This window comes from Schistocerca piceifrons, chromosome 5 (assembly GCF_021461385.2).
Source record: "Schistocerca piceifrons isolate TAMUIC-IGC-003096 chromosome 5, iqSchPice1.1, whole genome shotgun sequence".
In the NCBI taxonomy this organism is placed as follows: domain Eukaryota; kingdom Metazoa; phylum Arthropoda; class Insecta; order Orthoptera; family Acrididae; genus Schistocerca; species Schistocerca piceifrons.
In genome coordinates, this window is record NC_060142.1 from 262791489 (window position 1) to 262813461 (window position 21973).

A 21973-nucleotide genomic window follows, 5' to 3' on the forward strand; every position below is an offset into this window, starting at 1 on the left:
ACACAACTCCTGCTCCTAATCCCTTGCCTCATGGCTCGTACCCCCCTGTAATAGACCTTGATGAAAGATCTGTCCCATACATCCTGCCACCACCTCCATCACCACCACCACCACCACCACCACCTTCACCAGTCCGGTCACTAACATCACCTATCCCATCAAAGGCAGGGCTATCTTTGAAACCAGTCATGTGGTCTACAAGCTAAGCTGCAACCACTGTGCTGCGTTCTATGTAGGCATGACAACCAACAATCTGTCTGTCCACATGAATGGCCACTGACAAACTGTGCCCAAGAGTCAAGTGGACCACCCTGTTGATGAACACAATCTCAAACATGGTATCTTTCATTTCAATGACTGCTTCACAGCTTGTGCCATGTAGGTCCTTCCCACCAACACCAGCTTTTATGAACTGTGCAGGTGGGAACTTTCCCTACAATACATCCTATGTTCCCGTAACACTCCTGGCTCAACCTTCATTGGTCACTGTCCTCACCCATTCAGCCCCCTTTCCTGTTCCCAATCCAGCACTACACAGCCATAATTCCACCATCACACCCATTCTTTTTATTTCTCTCCTTTTCCGCTTCTTCACTCCTCCCCCTCCCCAAATCTCCCCTGCCCTCTGTCCAATGTGCAGCACTTCACTGCCTGCTACCGCTACCATACTATCCCTCCCCCTCCCCACCTCAGCCTCCTCCTTCCCCCCCACCCATTTGCTACTCCAATCACGCACTGGTGGTGCTGCTTACAATGTGGTTTCAGTTGCCTGAGACTGCAGTTATTTAACCATTTGTTAATGTGCCGTATAATTGCTTTCCTCTCAGTTTTCTATGTGAAGTAAATTCCTTTCAGAGGTAATACTTTGGATGAAAAACTGGTCAGCTAGAAACATATCCTGTGTGTAGATTTCATATATTTCGGGTATAATTTTGAAAAGTATTAAGTCACTCAGGTACTCCAATGGTACTGGAGTAAAGAGTTCTTTGCAGCGAACTTTGTATAGAAGAAATGAACATCTATAATCTTAATATTGTGTATGTGTGTGTATTAGAGAAAACTAAAGCGGCATAGAAAGGTGTAGCAGTGGCTATGATGGTGCCTGAGGCTACCACAAATGGAACAGCTGAGTTGGCTGTGAGTAGAACTGATGTGACTGCAGGTGCCTCATCTGTATAAGATGTATGAATGGATATAGAAGGAATTAACGTAATGATAATAAATATTGGCTGTATAACAATGATCTCCTTATAACTTTTCAATTGAGTTTCAGCATTAAAGTAGTTCATGGACCATAATGAGTACTCACTGTGGTAAATACACACATCCAGTGGCAATTTGGGCCTGCCTTCCAGTTTTAATCTGAGAGTGAATGTGAAATGAACAAGCAAATAAGAGAGTGTGCTCAACTTTTTCGAGGACTGATCTTTGATAGCACTATATCGTATGTTCTTTGCTTTAGTTTTTATTTATTTATTTGTTGTACATGTGTCCCACAGATCCATGCAGTCATGATATGTGCTGTGTATGAAAAGTGCTTAGTTTTGTTGTACATGTCAGTTAAATGCTAACATATACACTCTGCAAACCACCTTGAAGTGCATGACAGAGTGTACATTCTATTGTCCATTTAGGAGGGTTTCTTCCCATTCCATTCACGTATGGGGCACCAGATGAGTGATTTTTTGAATGCCTCTGTGTGTGCTGTAATTATTCTAATCTTATCCTCGCTATTCCTTTTTGAGTGATACATAGGGGGTAGTAGTATATTCCTAGAGACCTCATTTAAAGCTGGCTCTTGAAACTTCGTTAGAAGACTTTATTGGGATAGTTTAAGTCTATCTTGAAGAGTCTTCCACTTCAGTTTCTCCAGTATCTCTGTGACACTTTCCCTCAGATCAAACAAGTCTGTGATCATTTGTGCTGCCCTTCTCTGTATACGTCCAATATCTCCTGTTAGCCCTATTTGGTATGGGTCCCTTGCATTTGAGCAATATTATAGAATGGATCATGACTGATTTGTAAGCAATCTCCTTTGTAGACTGATTGCACTTCCCCGGTATTCTACCAATAAACTGGTCTACCACTTGCTTTACCCATAGCTGAGCCTATGTGATCATTCTATTTCATATCCCTATAAAGTGTTACCCAGGAATTTGTGTGAATTGGCTGATTCCAATAGTGAAGCGTTGATATTATAGTCATAGGATACTATGTTTTTTTGTTTTGTGAAGTGCACAATTTTACATTTTTCAACATTTAAAGCAAGTTGCCAATCTTTGCACCACTTGAAAATCTTATCAGGATCTGGCTGAATATTTATGCAGCTTCTTTCGGACAGTAATTCATTACAGATAACTGCATCATCTGCAAGAAGTCTGAGGCTACTGTTAATATTGTGTGTGAGGTCATTAATGTACAACATGAACAGTAAGAGTCTCAACACGCATCGCTGTGGCACACCCACAGTCACTTCTACGTCTGATGATGACCCTCCATTCAAGATAACCTGCTGCATCCTCCCTACCAAAAAGTCCTGATTCCAGCCACAAATTTTACTTGGTACCCCATATAATTGCAGTTTTGATAAGAAACGTAGATATGGTACTGAGTCAAAGGCTTTTTGGAAATCAAGAAATACTACATCTACCTGCCTGCTTTCATCCAAAACTTTCAGTATGTCGTGTGAGAAATGTGTGAGTTGGGTTACACATGATCGATGTTTTTGGAATCCACACCTCGTTATGTCTGAGATGCTTCAACAAACTGATCAAGGATATTGGACCATAGTTTTGTGGATCTTGGACCGTAGTTTTGTGGATCACTTCTACTGTCCTCCTTGTAGAAGGTAGTGACCTTTGCTTTCCCCAAGAATTGGGCACGATTTTTGTTCAAAGGATCTACAATAAATTATAGTCAGAAGAGAGGCTAACTCAGCTGCAAATTTTGTATAGAATCTGATATGAATTCCATCGTGCCCTAGAGCTTTGTTCAGTTTTAACAATTTCAGCTGTTTCTCAATGCCACGGACACTAATACTTATTTCAGTCATCTTTACAATGATATGAAAATTAAATTGGGGCAGTTCTCTTGGGTTTTCCTTTGTAAAGGAACATTTGAAAATGGAGTTAAGTACGTCAGCTTTTGAAAGATAGCACATGATAAACAATTTGACAGGTGTGTTTGTTTTCATACTGTAGTGCTGATATCTGCCAGTAACATGTTTAGAAGCTCTTCAGTGTCTAAATGATAACAACTTACATGAACATTTGAGAAACTAGAAACTAACCAAGATTGATGATATAGCTGTCAGGCAAGTCCAGAATGGTCTCTCTGACCATGATGGACAAAGACTCACCATTAACAATTCAAGTATTTGTGATATTAATAGTGGTCCCAACTGGAAAATTACAAGGAAATCTAGTGATAAAACTATTGAGATCTTTAAATTACATCTCCAAAATGTAGACTGGGGTCCAGTATATAATGTAGAAAATGCCAATTCCAAGTACAACCTTTTTAGTAATGAGGTGGCTCTAATATCTGAAAGTACCTTCCCAAAAAGAATATATGAAACCCATACTAAAAAATCCACCAACAAGCCTTGGATTACCACTGGAATTAGGATCTCATGCAAAAGAGAGAGAGAGTTGTACATTGCCTCAAAAAAATCAGATGACCCTAACCTTTTAAATAACTATAAAAAATACTGTAAAACATTGAACAAAGTCATTCAGAAATCAAAAAGTATGTATCTGTGCTCAAAAACTAATAACTCCACTAATGAAATCAAAACTATATGGGAAGTGATACGAAATGAGACTGGTGCAAATTACCCCAACAAGACCCAAAATATAGCTCTTAACAATGAAGGTAAGCTAGTTCAAAATCAAGATATTGTAGCTAAAATCTTTAATGAGCACTTTTTAACTGCTGCTGAGAAAACAGCATGCAAAGGCTCCTCAGAAAAGGCAATAAAAACTCTGAAAGAACTTTACCCTAAGTCTATAGACATGATAGGTACAGCCCCCATAACTGTGTAAGAATTAAAAAAAACCATAGTTTCTCTAAAAAGTAAAAATTCATCGGGTGTAGAAAATATTTCCAGCAAAGTGCTAAAAGCCAGCTTTAATCAACTCTCTAAGTTCTAACACATATATTCAATGCATCTCTAAATAAAGGTATCTTCCCTGACAGAATGAAGTATGTTATTGTGAAGCTCCTCTACAAAAAAGGTGATCCCACAGATGTTTCCAACTATCATCCTATCTCTCTTGTAACAGTTTTGTTTTTAAGTTTTGAAAAATTAATATATGTCAGGATTGTCAATCACCTTGAAAAGTTTGTGCTAATTAGTAAACAATAGTTTGGTTTCAGATCAGGTACATCTACAACCGAAGCAATTTATGCACTTACAAATAACGTTTTAGAATGCCTTGACAAGAAAAAATTACCTGTTGGTATATTCTGTGACCTGAATAAGGCTTTTGACTGCGTTGATCACAGAATACTTTTAGGAAAAGCAGCCCGTTGTGGAATCTGTGGGCAAATGGGTAACTGGATCATATCATATCTAGAAGAGAGACAAAAAAAAAAAAAGGTATTAGGTGTTAACAATCTACAAGTAGGAGAGGTAGAGTCTGACAGGAGAACAGTACATCATGGAGTTCCACAAGGGTCAGTCCTTGGTCGCCCTTCTATTTATTATATATATTAATGACCTCAAACAGTGCTAGCAATATCACAATGTTTTGCAGATGACACAAGTATAGTGACAGCCAGCAAAACCTCCACTGACGTAGAGTTAAATGCCAACCAAGCCCTTGCAAATGCTCTGAACTGGTTCACAGCAAAGTCTCTAGCAGTAAATCTCAATAAAACAAATTACATGCAGTTCCAATCCAGTTACATAACCCCAGAAGAGATTAACATTGCACACGAGAGTCAACAGTTACAAAGTGTTCAGTGCACAAAGTTCCTAGGCATTCACATACATAACTGGCTCAACTGGGAATTCCACATACAGCAAACACTAAAAAAGCTTAGCTCAGCAACATTTGCCATCCGAATAATCTCCAAAATTGGAAACATCAATGTATCAAAGTCTGCATATTTTGGCTGCCTTCATTCAGTGATGTGCTATGGAATAATCTTTTGGGGCCACTCACCACTTTCAAAAAAATTTTTTTGTAATTCAGAAAAAAGTAGTCCGAATTATATGTAGTGCTCCTCCAAGAACCTCATGTCACAATTTTTTTAAACAGTTAGGTATATTAACCACTACCTCACAATAGCTCCTCTCAATCATGGTTTTCACACTTCTCAATTCCTTTGAATATGAAACAAGTGAGGCATACCATATTTATAACACAAGACAGAAAGGTGATATGCACTGTGAACAGAAAAATCTGTCTCTGGTACAAAAAGGGGTAAAGTACACAAGTGCAAAAATCTTTAACCCACTCCAGAGTGATATAAAGTGTCTAAAAGAAAATAAAACATTATTCAAAAGAAAGCTGGAAAAATGTTTCCACTCTTTAGATGAATTCTTCAGCAGAGATAAATAATTTGAGTAGTACATCAGATTATTTCTTTTTTCATTGTGTTTTTTTATCACTATTGTATTTTTGTATTGTATTGTTTATTATCTCTATTATATTATTGTATTGTACCAGTTTTGAATCATTCATCTACCATGTGTAATATAACAGTTTGTATTGTATTGAATATAATAGAAGAAACATTCCACGTGGGGGAAAAAAAAAAATCTAAAAACAAAGATGATGTGACTTACCAAACGAAAGCGCTGGCACGTCGATAGACACACAAACATACACACAAAATTCTAGCTTTCGCAACCAACTGTTGCCTCGTCAGGAGGCAACTGTTGGTTGCGAAAGCTAGAATTTTGTGTGTATGTTTGTGTTTGTTTGTGTGTCTATTGGCGTGCCAGCACTTTCGTTTGGTAAGTCACATCATCTTTGTTTTTAGATATATTAGTTTGTATTGTATTGTATGATATCTATATTGTATCTGCTTTGACTCGTCCCACATCCATGCGTAATCATGCCATGCTGGATCTATGGAATATGTATCTCAAATAAATAAATAAGTCAGTCAGTCCAGGCTAGTGATCCCAGAGGTCAGAGTTTCAGTCTTTCATTAGGACAATATTGATTTTCTTCCTCTTATTTTTTTTTTTCGCTAATTCCTTGTTCCTCCTCTGGTGTTGCTAATACCAAGTTGCACATTAAACTCTGTGTGTGTGTGTGTGTGTGTGTGTGTGTGTGTGTGTGTGTGTGTGTGTGTGTGTGTGTGTGTGTGTGTGTGGAGGGGGAGGGGGGGTGTATCTATAACTGGTTTGCTAAGTCAACTCAAAGCTTGGAAGAAGGCAAGGGCATACTGCCTCCAGTAGGACCATGGCCTAGGAAAGCACTGCAGTTATCAAATCAGCCTCTAGTTTTGTTTTGCCAGGGTGTCATTCTTCTGTCTAGTGTTCACCACATGGATTTTTTGCATACTGTTCATCACATATGAGGGGAAAATATGTGATGAACATTAAAAACCTTCTGTGAAAAAGAAATTTTCCAATAGAAAACAATTCCATAATACATAGCAACAAAGCTGGTGCAGGGGATGAAATTAAAAGAAAAGAAAATCTTGGATGGAGCAAGGAAGCTATTAAAGAGAAGATGAGAGTTTTAAGAAAACCAGAAATAAAGGACTTGTTAGATTTTGTTGAATTAAACAGTATTATTCAGAAATATATTAAATTTCTGCCTCCAGTTGCATAAGCAAAGAAACTTTACCTAGGTTTTAGCTATAATAATGTGGCCTTCTTCAGAAATGTCACAATATAAAATAAATTAAAACATGCCAGATATTGGCCTTTTCAAACTTAAAATGTTAGTACTACAGTAGATAGTCACAAGACTGCGTCACTTCTACTAGTGTTTTGTCGATAGGGCACACCAACAGGCCAGACAGGTGGGCTGTGGGCACTGAGTCGTAACTGGGTGCCGTGGGCAGCAATGCAGCGAGCTCATATGGTGGTCGTGCGCATGCGCGTGCGGAGTAATACAGACTTAGACCCAGTAAAACACTAGTAGAAGTGACGCAGTCTTATGACTGTGTTGTAGTACTAACATTTTAAGGTTGACAAGCCCAATATCTTGCATGTTTTAATTTATTTTATATTGTGACATTTCTGAAGGAGGCTACATTGTTATAGCCGAAACCTAGGTAAAATTCCTTTGCTTATGCAACTGGAGGCTGAAATTTAATATAATTACATTTTACAGTTGCTGACTCTGCTGCACCATGCTAAAAATATTCAGAAATATGTCCAAGAGGATATGAGAAGATACAATTGAAAACAATAAGAGTATGAAGAAAACAAAACATGCTGTCATTGGATAGATGCCACATTTTAGCAATTAAGATAGCAGATGGCAAAGTAACTTACAACAGAGATAAAATTATACAGACATTCTAAGATTTTTTGAATTTTATCCAGGGTGATTCAAAATTCCTGCTACAAGCTTCTAGGGATTCTAGAGGGGACTTAGATGTTTTGATCAGAAACCCATGTCTGGAAATATACCGTTTGGATGTAAAATCAGTTTGAGGATTGGGTGACTTTGAAATCTCCCATTTCACAGTATGCACACAACAGAGACAGTGAGCTCTGACCTGCGTGCTCGAGGAGCACATGGTCTGAGCAATATTTCGAGTAATTGTCGTTGTGTTGTCTTGTACATGACGAAGGACATCTTCTTTGAAGTTAAAGAGTGCAGCGTGTCTGTGGAGCACCCAGCCAGCCCTTCTAGTTTCGAACCTATCAATTTCTTCCAGCCATTGTTGTAGTCAGATGAAGACGTTATGTGATTCATAATTATAACAGGGACCGGCAGTGGTGTCCTTTTATTAGCTCATGCACACTGTCGAGTGGGAGATTTGGATGTGATCCAGTCTTCAAATTGATTTTAATCCAAATGATACATTTCCAGACAAGCGTTCCTTTTCAGAACTTCATCTACTAAGCCGCCCTACGACCCCTAGAAGCCTGTAATAGGAATTTTGAATGACCTGTGTAGTTCAAGGGATCAATCAGAAATATAGGTAGTTAATAATAAGAAGAGTGACACTAAATAACCATCTGGGATACCAGATGAGGTGTATAAAGGCATTTGAGATGTGAAGAAAGGTATGGTGGCAGAAGCTGTGTTCCATTAGAAATGCTTAAAGCTGAAGGGAAAATGACACATAGTTACCCAAAATGTAAGTCCTTTGACGTGAAGCAGTGTTCTTGGGTTGATCCTACATGGTGTAGTGCAACGTTTACAGGTTTTGTGCCTTGTAATGCAATACTTATGTAAATGGAAGATTTGATAATGGTCGAGCAGTCTGAAACTAATCATCAGTGAATAAATAAAGTTGCCATGCAACTTAACACAGTTTCTTTAAAGCTTATTGTAATCGTGGTGTGCTTATGTTGTGGTTGTACTGTTTGTTTTGCGTCTCTTTGCATTAGTATTGACTATGGCCTGTAGAGGCGGCAGTGTACAGTACATGTCTACGCAATGGTGGATACCAGGGGATACCACAGCCTTGCACACAACTGAATGAAGCGAGAATGAGTATAACGACAACACTGTGAGAAGTATTCAGTAAATTCTTGAGTAAAATTTAGCAGATCAATCGAGTAAAAAATCCTAAGAAATTTTGATCTTGTATAAAGCCAGTAAATGGATAAAATCACCTGTTCAGATGCTCAGTTACCATACTGGGACCTGGACAGAAGATAATAGACAGAAGGCTTAAATACTGAATTTGGTCTTCCAAAAGTGTTTTGCTGCAGGAGATCATTCTATAGTTCCTCATTTGAATTGTTACACGAATGCCAAAACAACAGATATTGAAATAAGTGATTGGAGTATAGGAAATTGGCTACTGTCACTCAGCACAGGAAAGGCATCTGGACTTTGCGAATACCAGTACTGTTATATTCAGATTATGTGAAAGAACAGGCTCCTCTTCTAGCAGCAGTTAACAATAGGTCACTGGGACAAAAATATGTATCAAGCAATGAGACAGATGTGCATATAATCATATGCCTACATCACTGATGTCATCATAGTAGAATTGTGGAACACATTTTAGGCTTGTATATCATGATCTTCTTGAACAAAAACCTCTGTGAAATTAGGTGACAGTCAGTGCCCAGATTGCTAATGTGTTCCCCGACTTCTGCTGGTCTTCCAAACTGATCGCATGGTGAACAAAATACAAGTTTACTGAATATTGGACCAGATTTGTGACTGAGTCATCATTTCATAGCAGATAGAACTACAGACATTCTGATAGTAAATTAACTATGGAAGGTTCCAAGGGAGTATTATAGTGCCATTAAGACACACTGTGTGTATAAATGATTTAGAGGATAATGTCGGAAGTTCTGTTGTTGTTGTCTTTAGTTCGCAGACTGGTTTGATGCAGAACTCCAAGCTACTCTTCCCTTTGCATGCCTCTTCATCTCCGAGTAACTACTGTAGCCCACATCTCTCTGAATCCGTTTACTGTATTCATATCTTGGTCTTGCTCTACAATTTTTACACCAAATGCTTCCCTCCAATAGTAAATTGGTGATCCCTGATGCCTCAGAACATGTCCTACCAACCAATCCCTTCTTTTATTCAGGTTGTACCACAAAATTCTTTTCTCCCCAATTCTATTCACTACCTCCTCATTTGTTATGTTATCTACCCATCTAATCTTCAGCATTCTTCTGTAGCACCACGTTTCAAAAGCTCCTGTTCTCTTCTTGTCTTAACAGTTTATTGTCCATGTTTGACTTCCATACATGGCTACTTTCCGTACAAATACTTGAAAGGCTTTCCTGACAAACCTATACTTAATGTTAACTAATTTCTCTTCTTCAGAAACACTTTTCTTGCCATTGACAGTCTACCTTTTATATTCTCTCTACTTCGACCATCATCAGTTATGAGGGTTGGAACTTCTCGTACAAAATAGATTGGTGTTTCAAAATTTTACTGACCTTCAGGGCAGTCTCCAGCATTGTGTATAACTTGTTGCCAGCGATGTGGAAGTCGTAGCAGTGCCAGTTGTGTTGACAGTTCGAGCGGCACGTTCTATTGCCTGACGAATTTCTAGCAGTTCTGAAGTGATTGCTGTGAAGTGTTTCCTTCAGTTTAGAAATCGAGCTGAACTCACGAGGGCTTAAGTCAGGGGAGTGCAGTGGGTGGTATAGCACTTAGCAGCCCCATCAGTCAAACAAATCAGTAACAGCTTGCACTGTACATGCTTCAGCATTGCCCTACAAAATGATGGTCCTGCAAAAAGTGTCGTCATTTCTGTCTCTAAGCTGGTCGTAGGTTGTGTTCCAAAAATGAACAGCATAGAGAAAGAAGCGGTGACACTTTTTGCAGGATCTGAACGTCATTTTGCAGGACAGTGTGTGGATGCAAGCTGTTACTGATTTGTTTGGCTGGTGGGGCTGCTAAGTGCTATACCAGCTACTGCACTCCCCTGACTTAAGCCCTCATGAGTTCAACTCGATTTCTAAACTGAAGGAAACACTTCACGGTATTCGCTTGAGAACTACTACAAATTCGTCGGGTATTAGTCCACACCGCTCGAACTGTCAACACTACTGGCACTGCTAAGAGTATCCTACGACTCCCACGTTGCTGCCTACAAGTTATACACAATGCTGGTGAGTACTTTGATGGTCAGTAAAACTTTGAAACATGTATCTATTTTGTACGAGTTATAAATAAATAGTTGCCACTATTAAAGTTCCAACCCTTGTATTTTGCTTCCCAAATAAAAAAACTCATTACTACTTTAAGTGTCTCATTTCATAATATAATTTCCTCAGCATCACCTGTTTTAATTTGACTACATTCCATTATCATCATTTTACTTTTATTGATGTTCATCTTTACTGCTCTTCCAAGTCCTTTGCCGTCCCTGAGAGGATTACAATGCCATCAACGAACTTCAAAGTTTTTATTTCTTCTCTCTGGACTTTAATTCATAATCCAAATTTTTCTTTTGTTTCCTGTAGTGCTTGCTCAATATACAGGTGAATAACATCAGGGATAGGCTACAACCCTGTCTCACTTCCTTCTTAACCATTGCTGTTCTTTTAAACCCCTTGACTCTTATAACTATCATCTGGTTTCTGTATGAATTGTGAATAGCCTTTTGCTCTCTGTATTTTACAGTTGCCACATTTAGAAAATAAAAGAGAGGGTTCTGATCAACATTGTCAAAAGCTTTCTCTAAGGCCACACATGCTGTAAATGTAGGTTTGCCTTTCCTTAAACTATCTTCTATGAGAAGTTGTAGGGCCAGTATTGCCTTGCGTGTTCCTATAGTTCTTTGGAATCCAAACTGATCTTCCCTGAGGTCAGCTTCTATGAGTTTTTCCATTCTTCTGTAAAGGATTCCTGTTAGTATTTTGCAGCCGCGACTTATTAAACTGATAGTTCTGTAATTTTCACACCTGTCAGTGCCTGCTGTCTTTGGGATTGGGATTATTACATTCTTCTTGAAATCTGAGGATGTTTCGCCAGTCTCATACATGTTGCTCACCAGATGAGAATTTTGTCATGGCTGTCTCTCCCAAGGCTACAATAGTTCTGATTGAATGTTGTCTACACCCGGGGCCTTGTATCGACGTAGGTCTTTCAGTGATTTGTCAAATTCTTCATGCAGTATCATATCCTCCTTCTCTTCTTCCTCTATGTCCGCTTCCATTTTCATAATATTGTCCTCAAGTGCATTTCTCTTGTATAGACCCTCTATATACTCCTTTCATCTTTCTGCTTTCCCTTCTTTTCTTAGGACTGGTTTTCCATCTGAGCTCTTGATGTTCATGCGCGGTGGTTCTCTTTTCTCGGAAGGTCTCTTTAATTTTCCTGTAGGTAGTATCTATCTTACCCTTAGTAGTGATATAGCTTCAGCATCCTGTAATTTTTCATCTAGCCATTCCTGCTTAGTCATTTTGCACTTCCTGTCAGCCTCATTTTTTAGACATTTATGTTCCCCTTCGTCCGCTACATTTCTCGCATTTTTATATTTTCTCCTTTCACCAATTAAATTCAATATCTTTTGTGTTACCCAAGGATTTCTACTAGCCCTTGTCTTTTTACCTACTTGATCCTCTGCTGCCTTTACTGTTTCATCTCTTAAAGCTACCAATTCTTCTTCTACTGTATTCCTTTCCCATGTTCTTGCCAATTGTTCCCTAATACTCCCTCTGAAACTCTCTACAACCTCTGATTCTTTCTGTTTATCCATATCTCAGCTCCTTAAATTCCCTCCTTCTGCAATTTCTTAAGTTTTAATCTGCAGTTCATAACCAATAAATAGTGGTCAGAATCCACATCTGCCTCTGGAAATATCTTACAATTTAAAATCCGGTGCCCAAATCTCTTCTAACCAGTGTATAATTGTTCTGAAACCTTCTGGTGTCTCCAAGTCTCTTCCACATATAAAGCCTTCTTTCAAGATTCTTATATAAAGTGTTAGCTATGGTTAAATTATGCTCTGTGCAGAAATTTACCTGATGACTTCCTCTTCCATTCCTTTCCCCCCCGTCCATATTCGCGTACTACTTTCCCTCTCTTCCTTTACCTACTGTTGAATTCCAGTCTCCCGTGACAATTAAATTTTTGTCTCCATTTATTATCTGGATACTTTCTTTTATCTCATCATACATTTCCTCAATCTCCTCGTCATCTGCAAAGCCAGTTGGCATATAAACTTATACTACTGTGGTGAGTGTGGGCTTTGTGTCTATCTTGGTTACAATATTGTGTTCGCTATGCTGTTCATAGTAGTTTATCCACATTCCTATTTTTTTTATTCATTATTAAACCTACTCCTTCATTACCCCTATTTTATTTTGTATTTATAACTCTAGTCACCTGACCAGAAGTCATGTTTCTCCTGCCACCGAACTTCACTAATTCCCACTATACCTAACTTTAACCTATCCATTTCCATTTTTAAATTTTCTAACCTACATGCCCAATTAAGGGTCTGACATTCCAAACTCTGATCTGTAGGACGCCAGTTTTGTTTCTACTGATGACCATGTCCTCTTGAGCAGTCCCCACTTAGAGATCCATATGGGGCACTATTTTACCCCTGGAATATTTTACCCAAGAGGGTTGCGTCGTCATTTAACCATGTAGTAGAGCTGCATGTCCTCTGGAAAAATTATGGCTGATGTTTCCCCTTGCGTTCAGCTGTTTGCAGTGCCAGCACAGCAAGGCCATTTTGGTTGATGTTACAAGGCCAGATCAGTCAGTCATCCAGACTGTTGCTCCTGTAACTACTGAAAAGGCTGCTGCCCCTCTTCAGGAACCACAAGTTTGTCTAGACTCTCAACAGATACCCCTCCATTGTGGTTGCATCTATGGTATGGTTATCTGTATCGCTGTGGCGCACAAGCCTCCCCACCAACGACAAGGTCCATGGTTCGTGAGGGGAGGGGGAGGCTATTTACAGAAGGTAAATTCAGAAGACGCAATCTCAGAAAACTGTATTGAAATCCAGGAAGAAGACCTACAGAGGGGCGCCATTTGGTGCAGGGCCTGCCAGATGACCCTCAGTATAAATAAATTTAATGCATTGTGAATATATGGACAGAAAGACCAATCACTGTATGATTATACCATCACCAGTAAATAATGTGGAAACCATACCAACCACAAAAATTTGTTTTTAATGCAACTGTCCTGGGTGACCCAAAGTTGAATGACTACTTAAACCTGGTTGTAATAAACCAAATGCCTGACAGTCGTTGGAAGACTGCTAAGGATATGCAGATTGTCCTTTCTTCTCTCCATTTGTAATGACACATGAAAGGAGGTCAATCATATAGCTATAATAAATACACTTTCTCACACTCTGTAAAGTGCCTGCAGAGTATGAGTCTTTAATGATACACCCCAATAATGCAGTGTGCAGTCGTGGTTTTGATATAAAGAATTTGTTTTGAATGTGACAACACATACTATATTTTATCGTAATCGGTATAAAAAAAATTACATTGGAAATGTTTAATGATTGCTACTTTAATTATAACCTTATACTAGGTGATGACAAACTCCTGTTGCACTTTTAGAAATGTCACTTTTCAGTAATAAGAGGAAATTAAGGAGCTGCTGACATCTGTGTATTTTGTGTGTTTTTCAGACAAGTTGTTCAGGCAGTTGAAATTGTCTGTAATAAAATGATGATTATGTCGATATGTAGCTGTATATTTTTATAATTATTAATGTATTTTTCTGATTGTTATTTGTGTTTCTTTTATGAGTAATTACAGGGGATAGGAAAAACAATGCGGACACCTGTACTTACTTGCAAGTGGTTTACTAATAAGGGGTTGGGCCCACATTTGCCTGTAATACAGCTGCGATTCTTCTGGGAATACAGGTGTATAATGATTGTATAGTCTCCAGTGGAACGTTAACGCCACTCTTCAGTCACAACCTCTTCTAACTCCTGTAGTGATGAGGGAGATGGAAATCTGCTCCGGAGTCTGTGCTCAAATGCCGCCCACAAGGATTCGATAATGTTCAAGTCTAGGGACTGTTCTGGCTGTGAAGACACTGCAGTTCAGTTGCATGCTCCTCATACCATGATTGTACTGTTTTGACTGTGTGGATTGGTGTATTATTGTCCTGAAATATGGCATCATTGTTGGGAACAATATTTGAATCATGGGATGCACCTGATCACCTAAAATGTTCACATAATCTTTGGCTGTAAAACGGCCTTTGAGAGTAGTGATGTGACGAGCAGAATACCGTGATGTGGAGGCCCACACCATCACACTTCCATCTCCATGCTTAACTGTTGGAATCGAGAGGTCAGAATGGTAGGCTTCTTTTGGCTTTCTCAAGATCTAAACCAGGTCCGATGTGGAAATAACAAAAACATTGACTCGTTGGACCATATGACGTGTTTACACTGATCAGCTGTTAAGGATTTATGCTCCTGACACCATGTTTTACACTTCTTTGTATTGGTTGTCATCAATAAATGATTTCGATGTAGCAGCTTGTCCATGAATATTCACTTTATGGAGTCCTCGGTGACCAGTGTCAATAGATATGGGGTCTCGAAGAAGGCTATTGAGCTATGCAGTCACTTTAGCCGCTGTAGTTTTGTATTGTTTTGACACAATTCATGTTAGTGTACGACACTCTGTCATTTAGTTTTCATTTGCGCCCACTATTACATTTACATGATGATGTCTTTCCATGTTTTGTGTAGGCTATGATGACTGTTGGAACAGTTACTCTTGAACATTCAATGAGTTGGCTGCTTTGGTTACTGATGCTCCAGCTAATCGGGCTCCTTCAATCTGTCCTCTTTGGAACTCTGTTAGGTCTTTCGTTACACATCAACCTTGACCTCTGAATGCAAATACGAAGTGTGCACTACTCATAAACAACCTGAACAGATGTCTAGTCCGTACTGAACATGCACAGTCCAGCACGACATGTGTCTTACCTGTGTTGTTGACCGTCAAACGCAATCATCCCATTACTACCACTGTTCACATTATTTTGCCTGAAGTGTGCACTACTCATAAACAACCTGAACAGATGTCTAGTCCGTACTGAACATGCACAGTCCAGCACGACATGTGTCTTACCTGTGTTGTTCACCGTCAAACGCAACCATCCCATTACCACCACTGTTCACATTATTTTGCCTATCTCCTATATCTCTCACATTGAGTGTGCATTTTGTAACATTGGCTATTATTTGAATTAAATTGCTTACTTCTAAAACTAATAATTTGTTAGAAATTTATGGAATAAATGTGTAAATAATTTTTCAGCGCTAGAAACAACACACAGTAATAATAGTTATCATGTTATAAGTTATTTCTTATTCCTGTTGGATGTCACATTATTAAATAGTTGTTAATTTCTCCTTTTCATGTTTAGAGGTTTTTATTTTTCTGCTATAACAATACTGACATTGAAGACTTACACGCCTTTCTTCAATTGTTCTTTACTAATGTGCAGTTGTTTTGCAGGTAAGCCCCAGCAGCTATCTCGAACAGTCCAATCAATGTTAGTGGGTAATGCTCCCACAACACCCACAAATGGCAACAGTGATGAGGATGCAGACCAGGGGTCTACTCTTGATAACAGTTCTTTCTTTGCAGCTACATGTACAGAGGAACGAATAGGTAAATAGTCATCTGTGGGGTATTTTTCTTTGTCACTGTTTGTGGCTAAAATATTCTCTGTAGCTTTATGTTTCTGTTGCAGATGAGTTACTTGGTGATAGTGGTGGTGTAGCAGGTTTCTCTTCTTTATTTGAACAACTGTGTACAATGAAGGAGCGAGTCTCTAAACTTCCAAGTGACCAAAGAAGAGCTTGTGCTGAACAGGTGTGTTTATTGGAAATAAATGTTTGTTTCATCATATTGTGTTTCCTCTTTTGTGTATCCACAATGCATTAAAACTTGATGCCAGTCTGAGATTCAAATTTGGCATTCACTTGAGTCTGTCATTATCATTTTTGTTGTGTATTCCTTTTCCAATGGGTGCAAGAGCTCCAGCATTGTAGCAAAGCTTTTAGGCACTTTGAAGTGGGAAAGGAGCTGGCTGTGGCTCATTGAAGCCTTGTTTGCAAGATGTGCAGTTATCTACTTTACACAATATTCTAACTGCTTGCTTCTGCTGAATGAACACTTAATTTACTTTAGGTGCACTGTCCGAGTAAATAATTCCTTAATACTACAGGAAGTGAATATCTGCAAATGAAGCCAACACTCTTGTCTTTAGGTCAACACTAGGAGAGATGCTTCTATCCCAAAACATGCTGAAGTGAACTTTTAATTATTTTATCTGTGTTTTGATCCATTTGTGTTATTCAGCTGGACAAGGAATTTGGCAGTGTGTGTTCCAATTAGTGTGTGGCCATTATCTCTGGTTTAAAATGGCATAATATGAGTAATTTTGAGACTCTAGTTTACTAAGTATAATTTTATCCAAACAAACACAGGCTTTCGTAAGATTATAGAATGTATTGACAGAATAATTTTTCTTTTTTAGCTCTGCTTGCACTTTTGTGAGGTTTGTACCTGTGAAGAATCCTTTATGAAGGGCAAGCCAAGAGGCAATTAACAAGTTCTGGTCAATTAAATGTGTCAGTATTCTGTCATAGGTTAATTTCTCAAGCACCTTTGAGAAGCTTGGAAGCAGTGACATAGATCTGTAATTAGAGGTAGTTTGCGTATCTCTAGTTTTGTTGATGGGTGTTATAACAACTTACTGAAGTCTGTCTGAAAATATGCCTTGAGTCATTGATTGATTACATTTTTAAAATTAATATCTGTTAGTGGTGCATACAGTGTCTTTATGAGTAAATATAATGTATCTGTGTTTGGTTGTCTCTTGGTGGGTGCAAAGTTAGCTCCCAATGTGAGGAAGTAATCATTGGATTTGACGGTCAGTGATTTGAAAATGTCACCATTTCTGTCACAGATATTTTCTGGAATCAATATTATTATGAAACGTTACTCATATGGTTAGTGTTGGATCAGTTTTTGGGTTTAAATATTTCTCACCAGCTTCCAGAATAATGTACTGTTTTCCAATTTTAGTTCCTTTTGTTATTGTTCTTTCAGTGAAGAATAGGCCCCTCAACATATATATTATATCTGGTGTCCAACATTTGTAATTTATGGAATTATAAAAATTACTTTATTATTTTACAGGTTGTAATGGCATTTTGGAAAGCAATAGGTGGAGATGATGATGAGTTATCAGGTCTTGGCTCAAACTGAAATAAATGAGAAGGGACAAGGTAATATTTGCTTGAATTTTCATTTGCTGTTGTACTTATAGTTGTATTTTGTGATATGTTTATAATATATAATAAGGAAACTACTATTTAAACATCAGAATTAAAACTGTAATTTCTGTTTTATCTGTATTGTTATATTCTAATGCTATTCATCTATAAAAAATGTACTTTACTTTTGGTCAATTTTTGAAATTTAAATGATAATAGCTCTTATAACCTGCTAATTACATTTATGTTAGGCTTCCTGTTTAGAGAAAGAATGAGACCCATAAAACATGAAAGCCAGAGTACCGAACATTTTGGCTAAATCTTTATATTTATGTAAGCGTAGGCTTCCGAAGAACAAATGTTATACGATGCTGAGGTAACGCTAAAATGTTTGTAGCAGGCTTATACAGTTCTTTCATATACTTGCTGAGCAGTAATTGACTATCAGATGGAAGACAAGAGAGATGACTGATGTATTTAAGCAGCCCGTTAATGTGAACTGTGGTAATGGTTAAAAGCTACCACCATCCTGGCTGTCAATAGTAATGGGTCCAAGGACTGATACAGCTTACACAGCTGCCCAGCCATATGTGGCAGTGTGCTTTTCAATAAAAAACTCAAGGCACTGGTGTGTGTCATCTACTGCCAGGAATAACCTCAGAGATGGTCTCCTGGCCAATAGTACCGTACGATCATTTCATTTGTTTCCCCATCAGGAAACAGTGGTATGTCATGTATGTCACAGTAGTGGATCTACATCTCTCTGTATAATTTGCAAGCCATTGTGCAATGCTTGGCCAGTATTAGAATTTTCTTTCCATTGGATATTAAACAAAAGAGAAATGACTGTTGATACTACTCTAGATGTGCCCTTTTTTTTCTTTATCTTATTCTCTTGATTCTCAAGTGAGATACATAATGGTGGGAGCAGAAGTATTGCACAGTCTTCCTCAGATACTGATGCTTGGCATGATTTCATGAGAACACTGTCCCCTTTCATCTAAATATTCCCCAGATGTTAATCTTCAGTTTTGGTAAATACTTCTAAACATCCACCTGAAAAAAAAATAAGTGTAGAGATTTGAACCAAGAATATTCTGCTTGACAAGTAATAGCTCTAATTGCTGCACCAAGTGTCTAGTTGAAAGTAGGAAAGCAATCAAACATGTTGACCTCAATTTTTTTCTCAGATGAAGGCACAGAGACCTAAGCCCTGTGTGGAAGCATTTAGACTTTAAAATGTTTAACTTGTTGTAGGATCACCATCTCGCCAGGATGGGAATGTCATTCTGGTGTAATTTATCACCTTAGACATTGTCCCCACATGTGATTGTGGTAGTCTACTGCCCTGATACTCAATAAATTGTTGTTTCTGTGTGATTTATACCATTCCTTTCAAATAAGTGTGTCAGATATTTAGTTTTAAAAATGGGTTATTATTCATCAAAGTCTTTGTAATGTGGCAAATTATCCCTATTCTTTCTATAATAGTCAGTGACAGTATGTGATTCAAGATCAAATACCTGAACTGCCTTGCTTTTAGTCCAATTTGTGAGAAAAGAATGAAATTTGTTTGTTCAGCGCTTTCTATTATCTCTGCACTCTTTGTCTCATAGATTTCCTTTTATTGAGATAATCCCCCCCCCCCCCCCCCCCTCAGAAGTCCATCTGTACTGTCTCCTCCTCCCCTTCTCTCTTACTTTTTGTGAATTGCATGATATGATTGCATTTCAAGCTTTCTATTTTATGTTTCAGAGTTGATGTTTCATCCAAGGATGTGATTACCGCAACTCATTCTCCGAATGAAGAACCACGTTTGATATGAAATCGTGATGTTCCAAATTTCTTCAGAGAGGATATCTTGTGATTCTTAGCTTTCTCCGAGTATTATATTTATACCACTTTTGTCATATCAGTACTGATGTGAGGAAGCAGAAAATTTTCTAGTCGATTACATCTGTATTCTGATGTTGATAGGGCAGTATATTGTTGGGAGCAATATAAATCTTTTCTAGGAACTATACTTTAGTCATATGTAAAGGAACTGTGTGAAAACATTAACACCTATGTACCAATCTCCTATGCTGAAGAGCTATTGGTGTCTTTGAATCAAACTTAATTAAAATAAATATTTGGTATTTGTTTTCCCAGGTGCTATCATCACTGCCTGAGAAACTGAATATTTTTCCAAAGCAGTTTTGGACTTGACAACTTCATTGATATTTGTTTTGTGATCCAGAGATATACCCTCTGTTTCTTGTACATAAAAAAGGGTATTTTTTGTTTTAATTCAATACTGAATTGTAATGCTCTAGAATATCATGTTCCTAATGAAAGTAGGAAATGGAAACTCTTCTCTTTGATTTGGTAACAGAGAGACCAGTGTATACAGTAAATATCTTGTTTCACATAGTGTATTATAGTTTTTCATTTTTAATGCATTTTTAGAAAATTTAGCAAACTTAAACATGATATGCATGTAGTCTAAAAAAGAGACAATTTATCATTTGTACCGCGTTATGGGAGGTACATTCTTGTTACTCTGCTGCAGTAAATTCTGATGTGTAATAAAACTGGAAGTGCATGTGATCAGCATGTAAATAGTTTATCCTTGAGAAGACAGTTTTGCTTGGAGTATATAATAGCTTGAGCATTGGGAAGTTATATCTGTGCAATATTAATCTGCTGTAGTGTATGTCACAATTGTATCATGTTGTTATATTATTATAGTCTTAGTTTCAAAGCTAATTTCATGATTCAGAACTTACCTTGCTCTGTTGTCTCATTTCAATTGAAACGCTATTTTTTGTTTGATACAAGTGAAGGATTCTGTATATCTGTCTTGTCATTGCCAGTCACATTTTGTAAAATCATTGATTCTATAATATATCAATTGAAAAATGATCTGTAGAAGTTCTTAGTTTGTGTATAATGAAAATATAAAATTAAAAACAAATATTGTTAGTTTTGATATGGACAGATTCTTATTGTTAGTCTGTACTTTTGCTATCCTAGACATCACTGTAAGATATAGCACTTTGTATGCTGTTACAGTTTTGCCAAAATGCTAGTGCTAATGAATGTCATTACGGCCATCATAGACAGCTTCTCACATCTTTGACTGTGCCAGAATAGAAGACGTTTTGTACATTAGAGCATCATGATACTGTGTTATTTCATATTACTGTTGTTACGTTGTTCTTGCTTTATGATGGAATTTACCTTAGTGTATGCTGTTTTCAGTGCACTTGGACTTTATGTAACGTATTCATTGGTGCCTCAAGTAGTAAAAGGTACAGCAATCAGTTGGAAATAATTTTTATTGCATATCCACATTTTGGTCACTGTGTGGCCATCTTTAGTGCTTAAAGACATATGAAGAACCAGTTACAATATTTTTGATGCGTTGACACATCTATTAACATTATTTTACACTTTGTACATTTTATCACTTTCTTTTATGTTTAAAAAAATGTGTACATAAAACAAGTAAGGTGGTTGTGACTAAAAACAGTGATTAATGTTTTACAGTTACACTAGATGGTAGTTGGGTGAACTATCAGTGGCACTGATTATTGCTGCACACTTTACAACTGAACAGTTAGGGAGACAATTATTGAACTGTTTTATTTCATATAGTCATAACTTTTGAACAGTTTGTATTAGGACTTTCAAACTGCACAGTTGGCTGCGGGGCATGATGGGAATTAGTATGCGCTGTTTGATTTGGTTTAGCAATGTAGCCCACTTGCATTTGGACGGGTTCGTCAATAAGCAAAATGGTGCATTTGAGGGACTGAGAAAAGGCATTTCACGATCAAGAAGTCTCTTCACCCTCAACAGGTGACTGTGTGATATGCAATGTCCAGACACGGAATAATAAGTGCAATATTCCTTGTTGGCACTGTGACTACCAATTGGTACATGAAGGTTTTGGAAGATGATTTCATCCCCTTTATCCAAAGTGAACCCTGCTTTCAGCAAGATGTGGTTCTTGCAGGACAGAGCTCGACTTCAGCAAAGCAGGTGACCGCATTCTAGCTCTGGGGTACCCAGAGGCTACTGACATTGGCCTTGGTTGGTCGCCATATTCTCCAGATCTGAAGATATG

General features: G+C 37.9%; 1 protein-coding gene across 1 annotated transcript in view; it reads left to right on the plus strand.

Annotated features, from left to right (window-relative positions):
• The window catches only part of LOC124798466 (alpha- and gamma-adaptin-binding protein p34-like), a 74939-nt gene extending 53772 nt beyond the window's left edge, over positions 1-21167 (plus strand). The window contains exons 5-8 of the mRNA XM_047261895.1: positions 16094-16249; positions 16332-16453; positions 17786-17874; positions 19618-21167. Coding sequence (XP_047117851.1) covers positions 16094-16249; positions 16332-16453; positions 17786-17854 — 347 coding nt within the window. The 3' untranslated portion in view covers positions 17855-17874; positions 19618-21167. The remainder of the gene's footprint in view (positions 1-16093; positions 16250-16331; positions 16454-17785; positions 17875-19617) is intronic.
• Positions 21168-21973: the final 806 nt, after the last annotated feature.